This window comes from Crocodylus siamensis, chromosome 7 (assembly GCF_052110815.1).
Source record: "Crocodylus siamensis isolate JL-2025a chromosome 7, ASM5211081v1, whole genome shotgun sequence".
NCBI lineage: Eukaryota > Metazoa > Chordata > Crocodylia > Crocodylidae > Crocodylus > Crocodylus siamensis.
In genome coordinates this window covers 5042907-5067474 of record NC_143401.1, presented here as the reverse complement: position 1 = coordinate 5067474, position 24568 = coordinate 5042907, and the positions used below count along the sequence as shown (strand labels likewise).

The window sequence follows — 24568 nt, the reverse complement described above, 5'->3', positions numbered from 1 at the left end:
ACCCCTACCGGGGCTGGATGGGCGTGCACCACAACCAATAGCCGGCGGGCGGCCGCCGAACGGGACAGGGATTGGCCCGGGGACGAACCGCGCACAGGAATGCACCGGGGTGTCGCCAGTGCTTGCGGCTGCCAGGTAAGGGCCCCTGTGCCCGCCCACCCCCCGCGCCATTGGGCGGCGGCAGCGCCCGCAGGGCCTGACAGACGCCAGTCAGAGCCAATTGGCGGTGGGTAGGAGCCAAGTTCCGCCCCCCTCACGCACTGCTTCGCGCGCGTACACACACACACGCCTTTATGCCTTCCTTTTTACACACACACTCCTCCTCCTCACACTTCCTCTCACACACACACACACATTTCCCTTCCCCCCATACACACTTCCTCACATCTACACACACACAACACACACACTTCTTCACACATACGCACGCACTTCTCCCTCCCCCATACACACTCCTTCCCCTCACACACACACACACACACACACACACACTTCTTCACACATACGCACGCACTTCTCCCTCCCCCATACACACTCCTTCCCCTCACACACACACACACACACACACACACTTCTTCACACATACGCATGTATTCCTCCCTCCCCCCATACACACTCCTTCCCTTCCCACACACAGACACTCCTTCCCACGCGCACACACCTGGTGGGGAGGGGCCTCCATCTCTGCCACCTCCTAGGGCCCAGGCCGCCTGGGGTCTCTTCTCAGCTCTGCCACTGCCCAGCCGGGTGACCCTGGTCAGCTCACTTCTTGCTCGAGGCGATGTATCTCGACTGACCAAGATGCAGCAGGGGTGCGTGGTGCGGCTCGTCCAGTAGAAGATACCGACCACCACGGTCCTGGTCTTTGGCTGCCGCGGCAGTTCTCAGTCCCCCTCAGACTTGGGACCCCCCTTGGAAAACACCAGCGTGTTTTGCTTCTCCTCAGCTCTCGACTGGACAAAATACCGGAGCGGTTCCTCTGTTGCAGCGACTCCACAGGTGCCCACCCTGGATTCCTGCTGGAAATCCCAGCTGGATTTCTGTTGTGGTGTGTGTTGGCATCTGCCCCCCGACTGTGCTGATGCTGTGCATCACCCTTGAAAGGATCTGCCGCCCCCTCAGGTGCTGTGTCATCGTCTGGCTGAGAGTCACTGCTTTACGGCATGGGGTGCTTGCTACGTGGAGGGGCACGAGAAGTGCTCTGGGTGACTTTTGGGTGGCCCCTTCTTACTGGGCCTACCTGTGCCAGCTGCACAAGCCGTGCCTGCGTTTCCTGCTGTGCTCTTTGCAAAGGCAGGGCTCCTGCCCAAGGGACACCCCTGGGATACACCCCCCCAGGACGCGCTCTCTTTCAGAAGACAGCAGAGCGCAGGAATTTATCCTTACAGCCGGCTACGTGGAGAAAAACATGCAGCCGCTGGGTGCCAGTGTGGAGTCTCCTTCCACAACAGCATCTCCAGCACTGACTGAGTCAGGTTTGTCCCAAACCCGTCTTGGAATCTCCCCCCAGCTCCTGAGATACCACCGCACTTGTATTAACCAGGTCTGGTACCCTCCACTTACTTCCCCATAATCCTGTGGCAAAGTGTTAGCAAAAGAAATACAGATGTTGATTCCTTGCATACTTTGGACCCCTCGGAGCAGTGAGGGATCCTGATCTCTTCCAGCCCTGCTGGTTAATGTGTCTGGGAGACTGCTGTGCCGACACAGCCCTGCGGGGATAGGCTCAGAGCAGCCATGGGAGTCTGTCAGCATGCATGTACTGAGCTTGCAGGCTCAAAAGCCCTAGAGAGCAAGGTGTTCAGAGCAGAAGCTGCGTGCACTGTCTGTCAAGTGACATCCTTGTTTGTGGCATGATGATAAGAAATACTGTTTAGCATTTGCATAGCATGTTTTGTCCATAGATTTCCAATGCAGGGAAACTGAGGCACGGTAACTTCCCTACATCAGTTGCTGATCTGAGAATAGAACCCAGGAGTCCTGATACTCAGTCGTAGGCGTGTTTTACTGGACAGTTTTGCCTTTCTCTTTTAATGTTGAGAAGAACCCTTATCTTTTCAAGGAGATGGAATTGCATTTCTTTTTTCCCTGCCCTTTTCCCTGCTTTTGCTGTGACACCCAGTTGAGAATCACTGGTCTAGATCAAGAGGTAAATGCTTTTAAGTCCAGTGGTGGGTTTAGAGTTTGTCTGTGCCCACTTGCCTCAATCCACAATTACTTTTTAACAAGCTGGCTAAAAGTGTCACTGGAAGCTGTGGACAGGTGCCCTGCTTGTGGGAGCTTCTGGTTTGCTGATTCCTCTTCACTAGGCTCCAGATGGCTTGGGTACAGGTTTTAAGTTGCTGAAGGATTAGCCCCATCCCTGTTTGTGCTCTCTCTGCCTTGTCATTGTGGAGTTTGCCCTTCAGCCATGAGAACCAAGCAAGGGGAGGGCGCCTCTAGACAGTGGGCCTGCAGATCATGGAGGAGGGACCTGCCTCTGGCCAAATCTGGATGAGACTAAGCTTTGGCTCAAGCTTTTAGCTGGCCTTATAAAGAACAGGGTGCAGCCGGGGCAGCTGTGATTGCAGGAAAAGAAACAGAATGACGAGGAAATAGGAAGCCCTGATACATGAGACCCGGAGCCTCTCTGAAAGGCCACGATTTCTGTTGGTTCATTGCTGACAGTGGCATGCAGAGATTGGAGTAGCAGCTCTCTGCTCCCCTCTGGCTTCTTGCATTTGAACAAAAAATACTTTACCAATCCTAGGGCTTTCCCTGTGTGCATGAAACTGGTAGCCATAACTAGCCTCCGTTTCCATGTGCATACCCATCCAGCTGTTATCTTTTGTCTTTTGCTTAGATGGTCAGATGTTTGGGGAGGGGGCTGTCTGCTTGCGATCTGTACAGTGCCTAGCATATTGGGGTCCTTGGCTGTGACTCCTACCTGCCACCACTGTATCAGTCACACAAACAAGGATTCTGAGACGCAGAGCGTGTAACTCGCTTTCTTGTCCACTGTCCTGTGCAAAGTCAGGGGCAGATGGGTTGACTCCCAGGTCTGTGCCTGGAACACAAGATCAGCCTTTCTCTCTGGGTATTATCACCCATGAGACATCACACAGGTCACAGCAGACTGTGGGGTGGGTGTCTGGGCTCCACAGAGGTGGCATACATCTTTCCAGACACCAATGCACACCCTATAGTTGTCCAGGGGAGCTTTCTGGTGTAGGAACAAATATACAGCTGCACTGAAATCAATCATAGTCTAGTTCATGGGATGGTGGCTTCTTGTGATCCTCTAAGCTGTAGTAAGAAAGTAGCCATGGAATTGAATGTGGATCAGGTAGCTTAGCAAAAACCAGATCAGAAGGTGTCCTGGAAGACGGACTCTCCTACTACAGCCTGTCACATCACAAAACAGAACAGCCCCACCCTGGACATTGCCCTCTGTCTCCTGTACCAACAATGAGTGAACTTAGGCAATGGGGGAAGGAAAGCAGAGTCTCTCTGTAACCGTTCTTCCTCTACCTGGAGCCCAGGTACTTTCTACAGCCCAGGGAGGCCACTCTGGCTCTCAGGAGGTCCAGCCTGTGCTTGAAGGAGCCGTGGTCAGATATCACTGCTGTTATGGCAAGCTCGTATCCAGAGCAAACCAGCATGTGATGAAGCAGGCGGCTACTGATTAATTCCCTGCATAAACAGAGCTAATTCAATTAGCTTTCATCTGAAACAAACAAACTAACCAGGGCTTTTCCAGAACTGGAAGGAACAATGGTCAAGCCCTTGTGTTTCTTTCCCTCTAGCTGCATTTCAAGGTCACTGGGCAGGAGGGGGTGCAGACGTGCCGGGAGATAAAGGGCTACTCAGACCTGCTTGTGTTCTTCCCACCTCTCCCAGGCACAGAATCTCCCTGCATCAGAAACAGTTTGAGTTTGGGGGGATATTGGGGTTTGGGTTCCTCGGTCATCATCGTAACAAATGCCTCCTCCAGTGAGAGCACAGGGCCCATTTTAGAACCAGGAGAGAGAGAAATAACTTCATATGGGATATGAAATGAGATCCGGTGTAGTCCTCAGCACTTCATAAACTTTAACTAGCCAGTTTGTCTGCCACTCCTGTGAGCTAGGGAAGAATTGCTAACACCAGATGGGGAAACTTGGTACAAAGTCAGGGTCAGAACCAAATCAGGGATTTGAGATGTCCCAGTCTCCCTGTCCTGTGGTTAGGGCATGCTTTGTTCTGTATTGCGTGCAGGGGGAAATAGCCTTCATTCCCCTTTCCTTGTACCCATGCTTCCACTACATACTTTGGTTAAAGCAGTGGCTCTCAACCTTTTTAGACTTGAGATGCCCCTGAACAGACTCAATGCCCCCCTTGGAAAATGCCAGCTCTTAGTTTTCACTTATTTTTGGCTACAGAAAAATAATAGAGCAATTATTTTGTTGCACGGACAACAGGAATTCTGTTGGCATAGGCTTCTAATAAAGACTGTGACAGGTCACGGTGTTTTTAGCATTACAGATTCCTATTTGAAATCTCTGGTTTCGTCACATGAATCATGTTTACACATCTAACAGTGCTAACATTATTATGTGGTACCCTGTGGTGCCCTTAAAACAGTGTCAAGGCACCTGAGCTGAGAATCGCTGCATTAGAGGGTGTGCTATGAATTGCCGTAGCTGCATCTAAAAGTTCTGGGCTGCTTCTGTCCTAGGTCCAGTTATCCTGTGTGACCCATTATGGTCCTCTGCAGCTTAGCTGCTTTGGGCACAGGGATGATAGTACAGTAGTAGCGTCTAGTCTGGGGATAGCTCTGCCCTGTGCAGTGCGGTGTCTGTACCTAGTACAGACTTCTCCCATGCGTGGGGATGTATGTCTATTGCATGGGACAGTCTCATCATGGAGATAAATGAATAGGTCTGTAGGTATGTACAGAATAGAAGATGGCTGCAGGACATTAGGGCATCCAAATGTTCTAAAGCAGAGAAAATGGGCACTAGCCTGTTAAAGCTGCCAAAACTACCCCTTCAGCTGGTGTAGTGCAACAGAGCTCTTTGGAAGTCAGTGGCACTACATCATTTTCCTTTAGCTGAGGGTCTGGCCCTTGTCTGCACGGTGACACAAGATACATAGCTGGGAAGAACAGTCCCCACTCCCTGATGAAGGAGTTGTTGCCATTTCCCTGTGATCCGCAAGGGTCTTGCCTGCTTTGCCATCCAGGAGCTCTGGATGAAGTCCTTGAGCTACTGCCTGAGGACACATCTCATTGTCCACTGCTGACTCTTCTGGAAGCTGCAGGTGATAAAGGAAAGCTACTAGAAACAGAGAAGAGATGACAAAGCACAAGGAAAGCACAAGCACAAGCAGCCCAGAGGGGTTGGAAGGAACAAGGAGCTGCAAAATAGCAATCTGTTCCTCTTCACAAAATGAGGTTTAAAAAGCTGAACATGCTAATCGTACCTGGTAGGATTGAGTCATTCTGGGCTAGAATTCTTCCACTGGCCTGCCTAATGTACGGGGCAGACAGAGCAGAGAGTCCTAAAATGTTTGCCAGTAGATTGGCAGCCAGGAGAAAGGACGAATTTGCTGTTAAATTTGCCATTGGAAAGTTTCTTAGCAGGAGAGGTACATGCTATGATTGCTTAGGATGCAGCTTTAAGGTTGTGCTGTTAAAAACACAAACATCGTATCATCCTACCCCTGAACACCGTCTCAGCCTCGGAGGGAGCTGAAGGTTCTCTGCATCTCCAGGAGCAGGAGCCAGCTTCTGGCATGTGCTAGCACAGCAGGGGGCTGAAGCAGGTGAGCTCTGGTTTGCAGCAGGCAATGCATAGGGGAGATGGAGATAGGGGTGGTTTGTTTTTTAAACTGTAAAACTTCAGCAGAGGATGGCTACTGCCGTGGTACTGAGCTTTGTGAAGGGGTCTCTGAGCAGCCAGAAGACTGAAGTCTGGATGTGATCCAGTTGCTCCCAAATGACGTGCCTCCCCACCAGCAACCTCAAACAAAGCTGTTTTCTTCATATGTTCCAATGGATGCATTAGTATTATACATGCTGCATTATTATTGGTTGCCTGTCTCCTGACTTAGCCTTGTTCAAACACAAAAGTTATATCATTTTAGTATTCTGCTGTCACGGAGCGTTAAGTTAATACAATGATTATTAGTTGGAGGAGCACGCATGTAGATAATCAAGGATTTGTCTCTCCATCTATTTGCAGAGTGTCCTCTCTCTCCATTTTCAGGTCCCTTCTCTGTACCCTCTGTGTATCAATAGTTTTCTGCTGCTGACCAATCTGAGTGCAGCCTGATCCTCGGCCGCTGTCTCGCCTTTCAAACATAAGAATCTCTGTTTTCCAGTTTCATCCATAATGTGTATCTTGCACCACATTGATTTTTTATCATGGCCTTGCCTGCATTTAGAAGTTGTGTTGGCTCAGGAACCATCTCCTTTCTTTCCTGACATCATGGTCCTTTTCTGTGTCGGTTATTTGAAGTTGCAGGGTCTCCTGGGCAGGATCTGCGTCTTTATTTTGGTAAAGTATAGTTTGGGTTTTCCATGCCACTCTTATAGTTACCACACTTTTTCAGTAGTACTTCCAGTTAGTTCTGCTTGACACAGAGGTTTATACTGGTATAACTATGCCCACTGGAGGAGGGGGGGAGGTGATTTTTTTTTGAACTGAAGTACTCAGACTGGTAAAATTGCTAGGCAATTTGGGAAACAAAGCCACATGAAATAATACAGCTCATGATTCTTAGGAAGGGAGGAGGTTGAACAGCTAAATAAAGATACTGGACTTCAAGAAATCAGACTTCAGTAAACTCAGATAATTGCATAGCAAGACCCCAGGAGAAACAAAACTAAGGGTAAAAGTCATTTAGGAGCGTGGGTGGTTTCATAGACAAACACCAGTGATGGTATAAAGCCCAAATTTATCTCGATGCCAGAGGAAATATAGGAGCTAGCTTGGCTTAGTCGTGAGCTTCTCAGTGACTTGAACTTACAAAGGAATGATAGAAAAAGTAGAAGCCAGGTGTAATTACAAAAGATGAGTGAGGAGGACTGGCATGAGTATGTAGGGACAACACTTGAAAGGTCAGGGCACAAAATGAGGTACAATTACAACTAGCAAGCGGCATACAGGGGAACAAGAAAACATTCTGTAGGTACATTAGTTATAAGAGAAAGTATAGGGAAGGAGTTGGCCCACTGCTCTAGGGGGAGGGAAAACTAATAACAGATTATGCCAGCAAAGCTGAAGCATGGATTTTTTTAATGCTAAAAAAGTAAGTCTGATCACAGCTGCAGTTAGCGTCAGCAACAAAGGGACTTGAACTCTGAGTGGAAGGAAGAAAAAAATGGTTAGAGGCATTGTAGTTAACATCTACAATGTTTTCAAATTGCCCTGATCGGTTTTCACCCCAGAGTGCGCTGGGAACTGGCAGAAATAATCCCAGGGCTGATGGCAGTCATCTTTAAGAATTCATGGATGGGTCAGATTTCAGAAGAATGGAAGAGGCAGACAGTAGTGCCCTTTACATGGGGAATTGGCCAGGAAATTACTGATCAGCTGTCCCAAGTTCAGTTCCTGGAGCATACTGGAATAAATAGCCAACAGATTGTAGGTTAAGCACCCAGAAGATAACAAGGTGATAAGTAGCAGCCAGCATGGATTTGTCAAGAACAAATCATGTCGAACCAACCTCATTTCCTTCCATGACAGGGCTTGAGGCTAGGGGAGAAGCAGTAGAGGTGGTGCGTGTTAATTTTAGTAAGGCTTTTGACAGTTTCATGTGACAAGCCAGGGAAAATGTTCAGGGGTGTCAAACATAAGGCCTCTGGCTGGACAGCTCATTTTTGGATTCAGCTCCTGGAGCTTCATACTGTGGCTCCCAGAGCATGGCCAGTGCCCAGGGGGGTTAATGTCACCCTGCCCCCTTATCAGCCACAAAATTTCCATTTTCTGATCGCTGTTTGGCATAAAGTTGTCAGCAGGGCAGTCAGAAGCCTCAGAGGCCAGGACTGGAAGTGGGTCATCTGGCCTGCAAGAAACCCTGTGGTCCAGATGAAGCCTGCCAACTCATTTGAGTTTGAGACCCCTGCTTTAAGTGAAACAAGTGTGAGGGAGGTGAATGAGGGCTTGGGAGACTACTTGAAAGGTAGTTAAAAGCTGTGACTTTCAAGCTGGAAGGATGTATCCAGTGGAGGTCAGCAGGGGTCTGTCATGGGTCTTGGACTGTTCATTTACCTCCATTAATGACTTGGAAGATGGACTAGAGAGTGCACTTGTTATTTTCACAGTGATAATGAGTTGTGGGGGGTGGCATGCACTTTGGGGGATGGGATTAAAACTCAAAATGATTTCAACAACTTGGAGAAGAGTTCTGAAATAAATAGATGCAATTCAGTAAGGACAAGGGCAGAGAACATCATGTGGGTAAGAACAATCAGCTGCACACAGGTAAACTGGGAAATGACAGGCGAGGCAGCAGTTCAGCAGAAGAAGGGTGTGGGGGTTTCAGCGGATTACATACTGAACACAAGTCGGCAATGCTATGCTGTTGTAGGACAAGCAAATGAGAGTCTGGACTAGATAAACAGGAGTCTTACAGGGAAGGCATGTGAATTAGTCTTCCCAGTCTAATGGAGCAGGGATCTCAGCCAAAGGACCGCATTTGGCTTTGGATGTTATACTTAAAGGTGCAGACCCACTGGGTTGAGGCCAAAGGAGAGCCACAGAAATGATCAGAGGTCTAGGAAGCATGGAGGCAACATGAAAAGATTGGATTTGTTTAGACTCTGGAAAAGAAGACTGCGGAGAGACATGATAACAGATAATCTTTGGATACAGAAAAGATTGCTGCAGAGGGGAGTGGGATACTGTTCTCTGCGTCCACTGGGACAGGGCAAGAAGTCACGGGCTTGTATTGCAGCAAGGGAGATTTGGGTCCAATAGAGCAAACTCTACCTCAGTGGTTCTCAACCTTTTAGACTCAAGGCTCTCTTGTTAGATTGAAAGCACTCCTTATAAAATGCCAGCTTTGTTTTCACTCCTTTTTTGACTACAAAAAAAAAATTTAGAGCAATTCTTTGGTTGCAAAGAACTCAGAACAACCACACAGGTCAGAATGGGTTTAACGCTGGATTCCTTTGTGAAACTTCTGGGTTTATCCTGGGAACCATGTTTGCACACCTAACAGCACTGACATTGCATAGCACCCTGCAGCACCCTTGTGAGGATCTCAAGCCACCCCAGAGTGTGCAGCACCCTAGTTGAGAATCACTGTTTTAACTATTAGAATAGTCAAGGAGTTAAATCTTTGGCTGTCTGCGTCTGTGTGCTCCTCTTGCCTTTGTATAATGTAGCACCCAATGCATTGCAAGCAGATTATGAAAATGCCGGTACAAACAGGCACCAAGGAATAGGAAGGTGTTGAAGGAGTGTAGGGGAGCCTGGATGGGATAGACAAGCACTCAGAAGCAGCTGAAGCAGAGGAAGCAGGGCTTGGAGAACAGGTAGGGAGGAGACCCTGCTTCTGTGTGCAAATGCCTAGTCCCTCTTGCTGATCAGCTGGCACTTGCACGCATCTCCATAGGGGACTCTGTCTCCAGCATCCCGTATCCCAAATGCAGCCCAAAAGGGGAGTGTCGTGCCACCTGCTGAAATCCTGGGGAGAAGGCGAGATCTTTGAGCTGCAGCCACTGGTTTTGAGAAAGTATAACAATGAGGAGAAGCTTTTGATGAGGGAAGCATGTGGGGCCAGATTCTTCCCTGGGACAAAGCCATCAAGGTTAAGGGAGGTACAGCAGGGGTAAAATCAGCCCAGGCTGCCTGATCTGATGCTATCCACCTCCCTGGTGTTTAACGTTGTCCAAGCAGGGGACCACATAGGCCCCATCTCGTATTTATGGTGGCAGGGAGCCTTTATCCTCTCTCCTCTCCCCCAAAGCACAATTTCAGAGAGCTATTTGGCCCTCTCCCACTCTGTGGTGTGACTCTCCAGTGCTGCAGCATGCCTGCTTTCTATACTACAGCGCGTGTCCGAATGTGCGGCGTGCATGCTCGTAAGGCTCTGCTCCGGCAAGCCGGGGAGATGACTTGCCAGCACGTCAGGAAGGAGGGGCTGCATGCAGCAGAGCAGCTGTTGGAAGTGCAGCTGCTGCCCTCACACCTTGCAGGGCATCCAGCCCCCTTGCCCTAGCCCGGGGGCCTGGAGCGGCACCTGCTTGCCTTGGGGACCGGATGGAGAATGCTTTGTGCCTGGCTCAACCAATAGGAGGGCTGTGTTTGGTTGCCAAGGCCACTCTTGTGAGTCAGAGGTGGGAGGGGGGAGCTGGGTATATAAGGGGCTGGCAGAGCCTCCTGGGGGCAGGATTAGCTGGTGCTGCTTGCATGGTGCAGGCTTTGGAGTGGGGGGAGGAGGAGCCACCACCGCTGAAGGCAATTCACTCTCTTAGGAGACTCATGGGCAGAATCTGTTTAAATGCTTTTTAAGGTGAGACAGGGAGGGATGGGTCCCCGGCTGGGAAGGAGGATGCAGGGGTGGTGGGAGAAGGAGCATAGGCAGCAAAGGGAATGGGTGATGGGTGGAGGAACCTTTCTGCAGGGGCTGAATTAAGTTGCTGACAGCACATGGGGTGGCACGAGGAAGGAGAGTTGGGGGTGGCTCTGTACCCTCTTGGTAACGAGCTGGAACTTGTTCTCATCCACGCAGAGATCTTGGATCCCCAGCAGCAACTACGCCTCGGGGTGTTGCGGAAGCTCGGAGTTCACCGGAGAGCCCCCCTGGCATTACACCTAGCCCCCCAGGACGGAGGCTTTGAAGCTTTGGTAAGGAAGTGCAGTGGGGAAGGGCTGGGAGGCATGCATTTCTGGACCTGGCACCAGTGCTGGGCATCTCAAGGGATAGCCCTGTCTTAGCACTCATCTTGGCTGCGCAATGCAGGCCAAGAGTCTGGGTGGGAGGTTGGCTAAACACTTATTGAGGGAGGTGGTGATGCCAGACAAATTCTTGTCCCCTCTAAACTTCCATGCTTCAGAGGGTCAGTCACTTCCCAACCAGATGCAGTCCCCCTCTTTTTCCCTGCGTAGTTTTTTGGATTGCACGATTGTTTCCACCATACAGTGCAACATGCTGGCTCTGTAGTCTGCAGCTCTGAGATCAGCAAATGGCTTGTCCCTGCCCCCCCCTTCCCCACTAGGACTTCCACAAACCACTCTCTGCAGACAGTGAGAAGCTGTACAGTTCCCAGGAGCAGAGTTGGGGCATTTTATCCCCTCATGCAAGGGGGTCCCTGTTAATTCTGAGGGCTGAAAGTGACAGTCTTTGAGTTCAAACTGGGAGCAGTTTCTGTTATGGTGTCTTCAAATCCATAGGTTATGTGACAGGCCTGAGTTAAGAGAGTGCCAATATCACAGTCAAACCTCTGTGCAACCTTAACTCTACCTTACTGTGTGCACTGTGACATGGAGAGATCTCCAGTGTGATGCACTGTGCGTGCACTGACATGGATGGAGCTACACGAAGGGAACAATACTTTTGTATAGCAGCTGAGGATTGACCCCATCCTCTTTAATTCCATAACCAAGCTATCAAATAGTTTCATGCACTTGTTTTTTCTTTGGGGAGTGTGCTTTTCTATGTGTTCTGGAGAAATGGGTCCATGAAACTCCCTGATAAGGAAACCACAGTAACTCCTCCTTTCATAACCTCTTGCAGACTGAGTCATGTATAATAGACTATGAAGAAATACGTTCTGGCATATATAGGCCATTTAAGTGTACAGCTAAGTTAGTTGTGTCATTAACTGTGTCAGTGCCTGCCAGAGCCAAAGGAAGGCTGGGCTGCTGGTAGTAAAAGCGTGGTCCTGGGAGCTGATGAAACTGTTCCCATATGCCTCTTAGGGATGAGAACTTAGCTGATAAAAGGTTTGTTAGCTACAATACTGATTTATTGCAAGCAAAACAGAAGGAACCATACAGTCAGGGTGGCTGTGCAGGAGTGAAAATGAGGCTGATGCTTCATGGATGCACCCAGTTTCTGACAGAAAATGTATTATTTTGTACCTAAAAGTTGCAGTAAGCATGTAACCATGCTGGTAAAGACTTAAAATGCCATGGGCAGAAAAAGGCAACACCACATGATTGTGTCATCATAACTTTGTTTTTCTCATTTAGTGGTGAAAATGGCCAACTTGGTTTCTTTTTCTTTTTTTTAATATTCGCTTCATACTCCAAGTAGCTGAACTACTTATACAACAACATGCTACTCCCCAAAGAAACATATTCTGGTAGCAACCAATCTGCACAAATTTCAGCCCAAACCATTAGTAGGCATCTGAAAACACTCGGGCAACATTAACTATAGTGATCACAGCTCTGGTGCATCTGAGAGCCTGTCCTCTGAGACAAGATCCAGGTCTTGCTGTAACACAGCACTATCACCAAATTAATTCCATTCTGTTAAACTAGAGCAGCTCACATGCATAGGTTGTTTTGCTACTTTTAAACAGATCCTACTTAATAGCTGCAAGCTAAACCGGTATAAACAAGGCTTTAAAAAAAGAGAGAGCTGTCAAGACATACCATTACAATGGTGTAATTGAATCACAATAAAAGCAGGGCTCTAAGTCACAGCAGTCCAACTTTGGGTAGAGATCAGGTCTTAAGAGATGGGGATTGCTTAGGAATGTGGGATGAGGATAGTTTCAGTAGATGGACCCAAAAAGATCTCATCACTGATGCTCTTCCTCCTTCCTTTGCAGTGTGTTGCATACCTAGAAACTGCTTCCTGCTGAACAAGGCATTAGGACCAGCACTATCAAATCTTGACCATGAATGGGTACTTGGATGAATCACACTTTTTGATGGTGGAGGAGGGTTTCACCACCAGAGACCTCCTTGAGAACCTGCTGCTGGATCACTCCCAGGCAGTAAGTGCCCTGAGACACCAAGGCTAGTGGAGAGGAAGGACAATATCATAGAAGCTACCAGCAAGGGAAATGTTTGTCTGTTGCCCTCTTCTGAACCATTAGCATTTCAGATGCTCTGGTGCCATTTCTTAGCTCTTCCCAACCCCTACACCTTCTGGACTAAGTTGGTACACAGAACTGCATGTGGAGGTACGATCAATTGGGCATACCCAGGCTTGATGTCTGACCGATCACATGCATGTATGGACTCAGCAGATTCACAGATGACACCAAGCTGGGGGGTGTAGTAGATGCAGTGGAGGGTAGAGCTAGGATTCAGAGTGACCTGGACAAACTGGAGGATTGGACCACAAGACATCTTATGAGGTTCAACAAGGACGTGTGCAAAGTCCTGCACTTAGGACGGAAGAATCCCATACACCCATACAGGCTGGGGGCTGACTGGCTAAGCAGCAGCTGTACAGAAAAGGGCCTGGGGGTGACAGTGTGTGCCCTTATTGCCAAGAAGGCTAAAAGTGTACTTTTAGCCAGCAGTGTGCCCTTATTGCCAAGAAGGCTAAAAGTGTACTGGGCTGCATTGGTAGGAGTGTTGCCAGCAGAAGTTCCACTCTATTCTGCACTGGTGAGACTACATCTGGAGTACTGTGTCCAGTTTTGGGCCCTCCACTGTAGAAAGGATGTGGACAAGTTGGAGAGAGCGCAATGGAGAGCAATGAAAATTGTTTGGGCATATGACTTCTGAGTCGATGTTGAGGGAACTGGGTTTATTTAATTTGGAGAAAAGAAGACTGAGAGGGGATATGATAGCACCCTTTAACTCGATGGGTGGTTCCAAAGAGGATGGAGCTGGACTGTTCTTAGTGGTGACAGATGACGGAACAAGGAGCAATGGGCTGGAGTTGTAGCAACGGCGGTTTAGGTTAGATATTAGGAAAAACTTTCACATGCGGGGGTAGTGAAACACTGGAACAAGTCACCTAGAGAGGTGGTGGAATCTCTATCCTTGGAGGTTTATAGATTCATAGATGCTAGAGTTGGAAGGGACCTAAACAGATCATTGAGTCTGACCTCCTGCCCTGGGCAGGAAAGAGCACTGGGGTCAGATGACCCCAGCCAGATGCCTTCTCCTAAAGTCCCCCAAGGTAGAAGCGAGCACCACCTCACTTGGAAGCCCATTGCAAATTTTGGCCACCCTTACCGTGAAGAAGTTTTTTCTGATATCTAGCTTAAATCTGCTCTCTGTCAGTTTGTGACCATTGTTCCTTGTTATGCCAAGAGGCACCCTGGTGAACAGAGCCTCTCTGATCCCTTGCTGCATCCCCCTAATGAATTTGTAGGCAGTCACCTGGCAGGGGAAGCAGTGTGACCACGTAGGTGGGTTCCCCAGGGCAGGTGATTGTCTCTGATATATCCTCCATCGGAGGTCTATATTGAGTAGATTCTTTTTGGTGTTGGGTGGTGGAACCGGAGCTTGCTCCATCCACTCCATGCATTGACCTGGTATTACTGCTTCCAGGACCGGTGCAAAAAAAACGGGGAAAAAAAAAAAGCCACAAGATCACCTCTCAGCCTTCTCTTGCAGAGCCTGAAGAGGTCCAGGTCCCTCAGTCTCTCCTCATACGGCTTGTCCTGTAAGCCCCTAACTATACAAGTGGCCTCCTTTGGCCTTCTCAAGTCTATCAACATCCTTCTTGAAGTACAGCACCCAAAACTGGATGCAGTACTCCAACTGTGGTCTGACCAATGCCTCGTAGAGGGAAAGTATCACCTCCTTGGATCTATTTGTCATGTATCTGCTGATGCATGCTAAAGTGCAGTTAGGTTTGCTGATGATTTCGTCACGCTGACGACTCATGTTCATCTTGGAGTCCACTATGACTCTGAGATCCCTTTCTGCTTCTGTGCTGCTGAGAGGGTCACGTCTCAGCCAAAGGGAGCCAGTTTTTAAGGCCTGGCTTGACAAAGCCCTGGCTGGAATGACCTAGTTGAGGATGGTCCTGCTTTGAGCAGGGGGTTGGACTCCTGAGGTCCCTTCTGACCCTCATTTTCTATGATTCTATGTACCAAGTCCTAACTTGTGTATGCACATCCTGCCTTTCTGCACAGCAGTTAGGTGTGTGCAGGCATGTGCAGCACAGGGCTGGGCTGTCTATGGAAATCTGAACAATAAGGAAGGAGGTGGTTGGTGGAGCCTTCTCTATCTTGAGGAGAGGAAAGTCTCTTTATAAAACCACTCAGGTGCCCTGAAGCCTCCTGACACTGCTCTGGGAGGTAGATATAATCCTTCACCCTGAGAGAGGGATGTCAAAGGCCTGAGTGTAACAGAAAAGCTGGCCTTAGGGCTGGGAAGCCTGAGAACCCTGCCCCCTAACTGAGGCTGCAGCCTCTGAGGCTTGGCTCCAGTGTTCTGGGTGAAGGGCAGACTTTTGCTGACAGGCTGAGATAACAAAAGATAAGACCAGCCGTCTAAATTCTCTTCCATTACGGGTTCCTGTTCCCATCCATTTGGTAGGGCCACAGCCTTACTCCAATCCTAGATCACGCTCTGTTGTTCCCCTTGATAAATGCTTTCTGTTTTTTCTGTCTAAAAATAGATTTGCTTATTGCCCAGGGTGGGCTCCAGTCTCACCCATTTTCTTCCCACTGTTTGTAGCCTCAGAGCTGATCAGTGGCTCTGCATAGACAAGCTTGAATTCCCAAGAAAGCGAGGACTGGCTTTGTGCTCTCATCAATCAATCTAAAGTCAGAAGCACTCAGCCTACCTCTTTTCATATTATGTCACCTGCTCACACTGCTGCATCCACAGCCCTGAGGCTGTTCACCCTACAGTGTTTGGTGGGGCATGCCCAGCCAGCCAGGAATTGCCCATTTGGTTAAAAGGAGCCCCCTTTGCTTTCTTTACTGAAATCTGCAGCAAACAGGATTCTGAGAAAGCCCCCAGATCTGATGCACCTTGGTAATGGGGTATATAGGGCCAGGTCCACACCTCTATTAGACTGGTGCAAACTAGAAGTAACTCTGCCAGCATCTGGCGACCCTAACATCCCATGGGGTGATTGAGTGTTTGGTCTCTTTGCAATAGCTCTTTCTTGGGGGTGCAATGTGGGAAGCTTGGGAGGGAAGGAATCATGATGGGAGCCCAGCTGCTGACTCCATTGTCTTCCTTCTAGAGTGACAGAGAGGCCTTCTTTGTGGCGGACCTGGGGGACGTAGTGAAGAAACACCTGCACTTCTTGGAGGCCTTGCCTCATGTCAAACCATTTTACACCGTCAAGTGCAACAGCAGCAAGGGAGTTGTGCAGCTGCTGGCTGAATTAGGGGCAGGATTTGACTGTGCTAGCAAGGTAGGGGCCAGGGCAGGTGGTGGGGGGCAAACATCCTGAGGGTTTTGTATTTCTACCTGCATTCTGTGAGGAGGGTGAGGACGTTAACTACTGCACATGTTTATCATTTGTGCTGGAGTGATTCACAGGTATATTGCAAACTGCAGTCTTCTATGTTTCCTTTGGCACCACTTAAACTGCATTTATGGTGAAGACAGTCTCCCCCTTCTGGCAAAATACTAAGAGCACAGCATGGAAAATCTTCCTGTAGCCATCTTGCAAGCTAGATGCAAGCTCAGGTGACTGTTCCCTTTCATCTAAATTTCCTTGTATTGAATTCTTCTCCTGGATAACAGAATTCACCAGTAATGAGGCATGCCTTGGAATATGTTGTTTCTGTGGTACAGACTTCCTCAATCTACTCTTAAGCTGTTACAGGGCTGACTTAAAAGCTCTCAGCCCCCTCTGGCTTGTCACTTGGTCATAGGCTGATTGCTAGGGTGGATCAAAGTTTCATGATTTTTTCCTTTTATAAGTAAACGGAACGGGTTGCTAAGGTGACAAGTTGTTATATATCTAAAGGACAAAGCCCAAAGGAAAACTACAGAGGCAGACAGAGCGTGACTGCTAAAGGAGTCAAGTCTGCCTTAACTCTCCTTATAAGCAGCAAGGGATGGATGCACATTCCCCCCCACTTACAACGTGTAAAGCCTATGGGAATCCAGTTCACCCAGCTTGCCTCCTCCTCTCTTGGTCCTGTTTTGAAGTCCATCATAACTTGTCTATCTCATGGCAAACACACTTCCCCTCCATTCTTTGTCTTGTTCCCAGCAGGCCTGTATTACAGCGGGTTGCCCTTGATGACTTCATAAAATGCTCTAGAACGTCTGGCCCAGGCATGGAGCTCTGTTTTCTATAATGACCTGTATCCACAGCACTAAGTTTTCCAGGGTCTGCTCTGCTCATCATGCTAATACTCTCTCTGCCTCTCTGCAGGCAGAGATTGCGCTGATTCAAAGCATCGGGGTTCCACCAGACAAGATTATCTACACCAGTCCCTGCAAACAGATCTCACAGATCAAATATGCTGCCAGCCATGGGGTGCAGTTGATGACCTTTGACAATGAAGTGGAGCTTGGGAAGGTGGCAAAAAACCACCCACATGCCAGGTACATATATAAATGCTAACGATGGAAGGAAGAAGGTGTTGAGGTCAGAAGTGGAGGCTAAGAGCAGTGATAGACTATGGGTCTGTCACTAATTCTTATCTAGTGGGTGAACATGACTCTTATGGACAGAGACATAGTGTGTTCGTATTACATGCGTTTGAGTTTGCTGCAGTAGAAAGCCAGAGAGATTGCATATGCTTATATGCACAGGGACAGCAAATTGAGTACCTGGAGCTCCAGCCTAGCGTTTCTTTCTTCCACAGGATGGTTTTGCGCATTGCCACTGATGACTCCCGGTCCTCAGCTCGCCTGAGTGTGAAATTTGGTGCCACCCTTAACTCCTGCAGACATCTGCTAGAGACAGCAAAAGAGATGAATGTGGAGATTGTTGGCATCAGGTAATGGTGTCCTCTTGTCATGGTCCCTCATTCTGTCTAAATGGAGAAGCAGAGGTCTGGAATTCAGCCCAGGCACTAACTGTTTGTACTGATTGTCATAGAGCTGGGAGGGCCTGTCTGATCCCCAACGCAGGGCAGTTCATTCATATGAAATTGGACCCTGCAAAGACTGCACCCGTTTTTGCTCATCAGTTGCCCATGATTAGGCAGCAAAACCTGCACATCTACTAATTATGACATTACGCTCCCAGATTTTTTCAGCCAAGATCTCCTCTTTACAAATTGTTTGCAAATTGCATGCACCAGAAGTCCATGCTCTTGTTCAGTTCCTTAAGGCACATGCTTTTTTTCCCATTCCTTGATCAGATGACATAAAGAACTAACCAACACCCATGCAGCTGTCACATTATATATTTGGGCATTAAACCAAGGGGAGTTGATTTAACAATTAAAATAGAGCAGGCTCAAGCTCACTATTAATAAAACAAGAGGGTCATGTATGTATTTTCATCTTGTGATGGATTTAACTAACCTATGCCTTTACTTTTCTATGCACTGCTCCTTCAAAACTGATTTTCAGAGGAGTTTAGGGAAGTTAGATGTCTGTGACCAAAAGTTGTTGCAGACAGAATGCCTGACCCCTCCTGAAATTCTCAGTCTGCATATCTAAGGCTCTGCCAACAGCCCTTTCTACTGGGGGTTTACTAGAGAGGATAGTTGTGACTGTGGCTCATGCAGATACATCTGCATTAGTTGCTCAGCTTGTGTGCCAGTCTCAGGAGTTCAGTAGTGGTCTGCCATCAGCCCCTTGGGTGAGTTTTCTAGGTACACTCAGCTCCATGCTACCACCACTGCACTGTGATAGGCACCCATGCTAGCTGCTTTGAAGCTCGCTCAGGTTGGTCTGTTTGAGCTGCAGACACACCATGGACTGAGAGTCTTACAGCTGATGGCAAATGGAAAGAGCATAAAGCCTATTGGAAGGACCAGTTGTGATGAACTTTTACACAATCTTTCCTAGTCTGATGCCACTGCTCCAGGCTGAGGGGAGGCTGGGAGAGGGGGCTCAGCCTCAGCTAACTTAGGGAATCTTCCTCTTCAGTTTTCACGTCGGCAGTGGCTTTGTTGACCCACAGATCTTCGCTCAGTCCATAGCAAATGCTCGGCTGGTGTTTGAAATGGGCATGGAGCTGGGCTACAAGATGCACCTATTGGACATTGGAGGTGGATTCCTGGGCACTGAAGATACTAAAGAGGTAAAAAGATTTTGGGGTCTGAACTGTTTGGACAGAGGTAGCAGGTGGAAGGGAGATACCTAGCTGGTATCTCAGCTGGACTTGTGTTCCTAGCCCCTGTTTTGAAGGGGGAACTAGTTAACAAGGGTTGGAACAAGTATGGTTTTATTTTTTCCTCCCACTTCATCCAATCAGACTGCAGCCATGATAAACTCAGCCTTGGATTTGTATTTCCCGGAAGGCTGTGGGGTGGAGATCATCGCAGAACCTGGACGATACTATGTGGCTTCGGCTTTCACCTTGGTTGTCAGTGTCACTGCCAAGCGGGAGGTTCCTTTGGATCAGCCTGGCTCAGATGGTACGTTGAGCTGGGTTGGGGATTGAGGTCTCTCAGGGCTCAGCAAACCAGAGGGAGATGTTATTGAAACTTCAGGTCAGAGGAAGCCCCTTGCAAGCAGGCTGGTTAAGGCTGAGCATATACAACTACTAGAGAGTTCAGATCCTGGTAGTCTATGGGTTGTTGGTCTCGTTGATTCAGCCTCCCAGTGTTATCCTCCTGGTGCCCCTTTAACCCACATGCAGGCCACCCATCCTCCCACTCACAAGGACAGCCTGAGAAAGTTTCCTCAGAGGAGGCAGCCCAAAGTATTGAGCTTGCCTTGTGAATCAGCCCCTCCCTGAACCCAGCTTCCCTGCTTTCTCCTAGAAGAAGAGCCCAGTAGCAAGAAGAGCATCAGGTACCACATCAATGACAGTGTCTACCGATCCTTTGGCTGCATCCTTTTTGACAACGCCTGCCCCACTCCCATCCTGCATAAGGTAAGGAGGGCTTTGTAGCTCTTGCTTGCCATCTGGGAGGGAGCCAAGGGATACCCCTGCCACTCCGTTTTATTTTGGAGGAAGGGCACACGCCAGACTAGGAATAACTTAATACTCCAGGGTGGGTCCACTGCACTTGGAGGATTTTTGCCAGCTGCATCCCATGCCTTTTAACCCAACATGCTCTGTCCCCATGTTTGCTCATGGGCTGTAGCATAAAGCTCCTCTGTACCCTTCCATTACTTGGAGGAAGATTTCAGGGCATTTCTTTCCTGCACTTTAATTGTCTGAGCATTGGCTGAAACTCCCTGAAGTCTTTCCTCACTGGAGAATGTAACACACTGAGGGAAACACTCCTTGTCTGTCTGGTTCTAGCCTCTCATTGCTGCACCTATACCAGTCATCACTTGGATTTGCCTGTTGATGGTGCAGGCAAAGTGAAATGTTTTCCATTCATCCCTGGGGTAACTCCACTGAAATGGATGGCTGCTGACTGGGAAGGACACAAGTCTAGTCTTAGGAGCCTTTACTCAGATACTCTCTTTGGAGCCAGCAGGTGCCAGAGTTCACAGTATTGATTCTGGGCACTGGCTGCAGCAGTGCTAGAGACTTTGGGGGAGTCACCTCCTGTGACCTCCAGCCCCAGCAGTGGCACTGGGGTCATTAGTCCCTGCTCTGCACTTGACACTGGTTCTGAAGCATTAAGAAGTTTCCTTTTCATTTTCAAGCTGCTTGAGAGTGCTTCCCGTAGGCAGGCAAGTCTTGTAATAGACAAGGTTGTAAAGCTTCAAGACAGGCTAAATGGATTGCAAAATGTCTCTGTCTCAGCTGGCAAGAATCTGCCCTCTGGTGTCTATCTACTCATACAGCAAGGAGCGTTGAGGAAAGGGTAAGAGGGACAGGCACTTTAGCCAGAAGGACGTGTTGAAAAGATGCTCACCCCTGAGGTGCTAACAACCAAGAAGATTAAATGGGAATAACATTTTCCTCTTGCCTTTATCTTGCTTAGATAATCCGGACTGGCAATGGGTGCACAGGGCAATGTTTGGGTATAGTCAGAGCCAAACAGACCTGTTTTCTTCACTAAAATACGAGGCTGTTTCTACTCATTTTTTCCAGGCTCTGTTTTGGGCCTGCACTGTACCACGACTGGATGCTGGTGTGATAAACTCCAGTTTCTTCATCACTCTGAGGGGAACCCCAATGACAGCAAATTCTCTCTCTAGTAACCAATTATCAGGGGTTGATCACTGGGTGGGGGCACTGGTGGGGAACTGGTATGAATTAGCCAGAGTTTGGTGTCAGTAAAGATGCTGGGGCAGGCCCCCAACTATATATATAAATCAGCACAACTCCACTGCTATCAATGGATCAGCTGTGAGCCTATCTCTTTAATATCTGTTGGGTGATGTCCATCTCTGTTCTCTTCTCAATGCAGAAACCCTGCCTAGACCAGCCCTCCTACAACAGCAGCCTCTGGGGTTCCAGCTGTGATGGGCAGGACTGCATTGCAGAGGGCTTGGAGCTTCCAGAGCTACAGGTCCACGACTGGCTGATCTTTGAGAACATGGGCGCCTACACCATAGCTGCCTCGTCCTCCTTCAATGGGTTCCAGCCACCGCAAATCAACTATGCCATGTCCCGCTTGGCCTGGTAAGGGATAATCTTGTAATAACAGGGAGAGGAGAGGGCCAGAGCTGAGGACAGATTCCTCTTGGGAAAGCCAGAGTGTGGCATGAGGTTGAGGTCGGTTTAGATACTGAAGCATGAGGATAACCTTGAATCATCATCACCTAAAAAGTTAGGGTACGTCCCAGAGCAACACTCCTCAGTGAGCGATGCCCACATGCTTCTGCTTATTTACACTGAGTATCTCAGACTTAAGCCAGCTTTTCTGTGACATTCACAGCCTGATGAGGCTGCCTGTCAGTAGGCTATACACAGGAGTCTCGCACAGTGTGGTACAAGTGGGGAGATGTGTGTGAGAGAAGGGTTCCCTGTTTTGTGGCAGGGGGTGTGGGTATTTAAAATAGGGGCTAAAGGAAGAATGCACCTCTCTTTCTCTTGCTCCCAGGGAAGCCATCCAGCTGCTTCAGAGGAAGCTGCTGCAACCAGAAGACACTAGGGAGAGCAGGTGCGCTCCTCTGTCCTGCGGCTGGGAGTTGCCAGGCCCGCTGTGCGCAAACCCTTTCTTCACTCCAGCCAGCATCATCTGAGCAGCACCAGTAATACCAGGGGCAGATCTTTAACCAGCAGGACTCCTTCCATACCCTGCTCACACCTGCAGCCAACTTGCCTCTCCCACTTCTGCTCTTCAGTAGGACCCATTTTCAATTCAGTGTGGTTTTTTAAGTATGCAACATAAATCCTGTTCCTCCTGCCTGCCTGGCGTTGTGTGCTGTGTGCTATGACGGAGGGTCTCCTGTTTGCTGTGCGGGCATTGGGGGGGTGACTGCTAGGATCATGTGAAAATAAGTTAAGCTAAATGTTTCTTATAAAGAAATGCATGGATTTTCCCTCCTCTTCCTGGAAAGGGGCATTTGGCAGAACACAGCTGAAGATCAACAGGACCACAGAGAAAACAAGCAAGTGTAAATTACATCCCAAGCAAATTGCAGTGCTGTTCCTCCTTTCCAGAACCTGAGGCAAGAGGTCAGACGTTTGCACACTGCTCAGTCACCATCTGCTGGCAAATCACAGGACTGCTGGGTTACAGGTCTGCAGTTCTACTATATTTGCTTGTCACATATCTGTGCTTGTAAACCCTTCACAAGGAAATGTTTTAAGAACATCATGGAGAGAGCCAGCAGCATGTGAGCTGCAGAGTGTGCTCTCAGACACAGCAGGGAGAATGAGCTCTTTTTTAGGTAGTACCTAAAATTGAAGATTAAAAGTGAATCCATCCTGGCCTGCAAACAATGTGTGTGATCCACTTAGAGACAGCTTTTTGCAAGACCCTGCCCCCATTTAGGTGTCTGATGGTTTCCCATTGGGTACTTGCCATTCTGAAAATCTGGTGGGTAGCATGTTTAAGCTTTGTGGTAATGCCCCTAACCCCAACCTGTGAAGCCTTCTGGCTGTTTCATAGACATGTAGGACTATCCCAGCACAGTGTACAACACATTCTTGTTACTGACAAATATGTGGCCCTTGGAAGCTTCATTGCGGCACTCACCGAAGAAATCGTGCCCTCCTATTTTAAGATGCAAGTCTTTACCATGTGGTCTAAGGAAAACTCTCCATTTGTCCCTAGCAGTGTTGGATAAAGATGGAGTTGAGCAGTTCAAAATCTCTCCAGCAGAGAGTAGTGGTGGGACATGTATATTAATCCCTTTGTTACAACAGTGCAACACTGGTTATCAGGGCCTTCAGAGCTAGAGGCAGATGGCACTGAATGGAGAGTATTCATTAAAAGAAATGGGGTAAGCGTCTCAGCTGTATGTTCTGGGTGTCCAGCTGTATCAAACTGAGACTGGCTCCTGCCAGTGGCCCCAGATTTACTCCACTAGGTCTCCTTAATCTCAGTCAGTTGTTAAGGGTGCTGTTAGCATGCAGAACCCAACTGTACACCAGCTGGAATCCAGATGTACAGGGGAATTCACTTCCCCATCCAAACAAGGTTTAGTGTTAATGTAAGGGCTGATGGAGGCGAGTACAACTACAGTAATAGCTGCTGCTTTGAAACGGTGACAAGACAGACAAGGGCTGGAGGGGAAGTGGCTGTAACGAGTAGTGTGGCAATAAATGACAGCAAAGTGGGGTGTATAGAGTGGACAGTTGGGTAATAGCACAAGAGAGAGGGACCATGCAGGGTAGGTGGAAGGGGCTGGAAGACACAGCCAAGCAGCACAGTGGAGAAAACTGAGTCAAAACTGCCAAAAGCAGTAGCCTGACACATTACCAGTATCCAAGGATCCCTGATGCAGAACCAGCTTCTGCATCCACTTTAGCTGCTGGAGAGCTTTTCAGGTGGGAGGGGGGTGCAGGGCTTGTGAGATTTTTCTCTTCTAAGCCCCTGTGTGACTCAGGAGGGTGAGGCACTTCATGGATTCAAATAGCCTTGAAAGATGAGTACAAGCCCTACATCATTCTAGGCTGGATGCTATTGGGAAGGGGTAGCCATGGCTGGGCCCTGTTGCCAGCCTGCAGCACTGCCGAGGCTCCTTTCTCATCTCCATTGGCCAGCTGAGGAGTTTCTCAGGTCTCTAGAACTGCCTGATGCCCAGGATTGTTCTTCCCCACTTTCATACAGCCTAGCAGGGGGCTGTCACCCAAGCATATAACCAGGCAGTAACTCTTGCCTAATCCAGAGACTAATGATTAAACCCAGCTGACCACTAACTTGCCATGTTCTCCCAACTGACTTTACATCTAGGCAATAATGATTGACTGAGGGGCAGAATCTTTCTTCAGGATTAATCATGGCTCTTGGGCAGAGCCAAGAGCATCAAACAGACTGAGTTAGGCATTAAACTGAGTATTAACTGGCCTCTGAACATCGTTAAAAGTTGGTACGAACTGACACAGGTTGATAATAGAGTCCTGTATGTCCAGAGGAGTTGCATGAACCACTTGGGATACAGAGGGTGGGAAGAGAGACAGTGAAGTTAGCAGCTAGACAGTGTCTGATACACTGATGTTATTTCAGGTCCTGAGTCTAAGGAATTGCTCCACCCTCCCAGCCCCAGGCAGACAGTCAAGTGTA

At 48.6% G+C, this 24568-nt stretch overlaps 1 protein-coding gene across 8 annotated transcripts; it reads left to right on the top strand.

Moving 5' to 3' along the window:
* Window position 1: 1 nt before the first annotated feature.
* On the top strand, window positions 2–22766 carry AZIN2 (antizyme inhibitor 2). Of its 8 annotated transcripts, none has more exons than XM_090056786.1 (11): window positions 2–135; window positions 10702–10817; window positions 12752–12919; window positions 16090–16263; window positions 17239–17411; window positions 17675–17809; window positions 18912–19065; window positions 19240–19402; window positions 19751–19863; window positions 21302–21516; window positions 21938–22766. In XM_090056786.1, exons 3-11 carry the CDS (start codon window positions 12821–12823, stop codon window positions 22077–22079), a joined length of 1368 nt encoding a protein of 455 aa, XP_089912912.1. In that variant the 5' UTR covers window positions 2–135; window positions 10702–10817; window positions 12752–12820; the 3' UTR covers window positions 22080–22766. The 8 variants fall into 8 exon arrangements, with proteins under 8 accessions (XP_089912912.1, XP_089912914.1, XP_089912911.1 ...); XM_090056788.1 differs by lacking the exon at window positions 2–135 and adding an exon at window positions 282–1543 and having other exon boundaries at window positions 19754–19863; XM_090056785.1 differs by lacking the exon at window positions 2–135 and adding an exon at window positions 283–999.
* Window positions 22767–24568: the final 1802 nt, after the last annotated feature.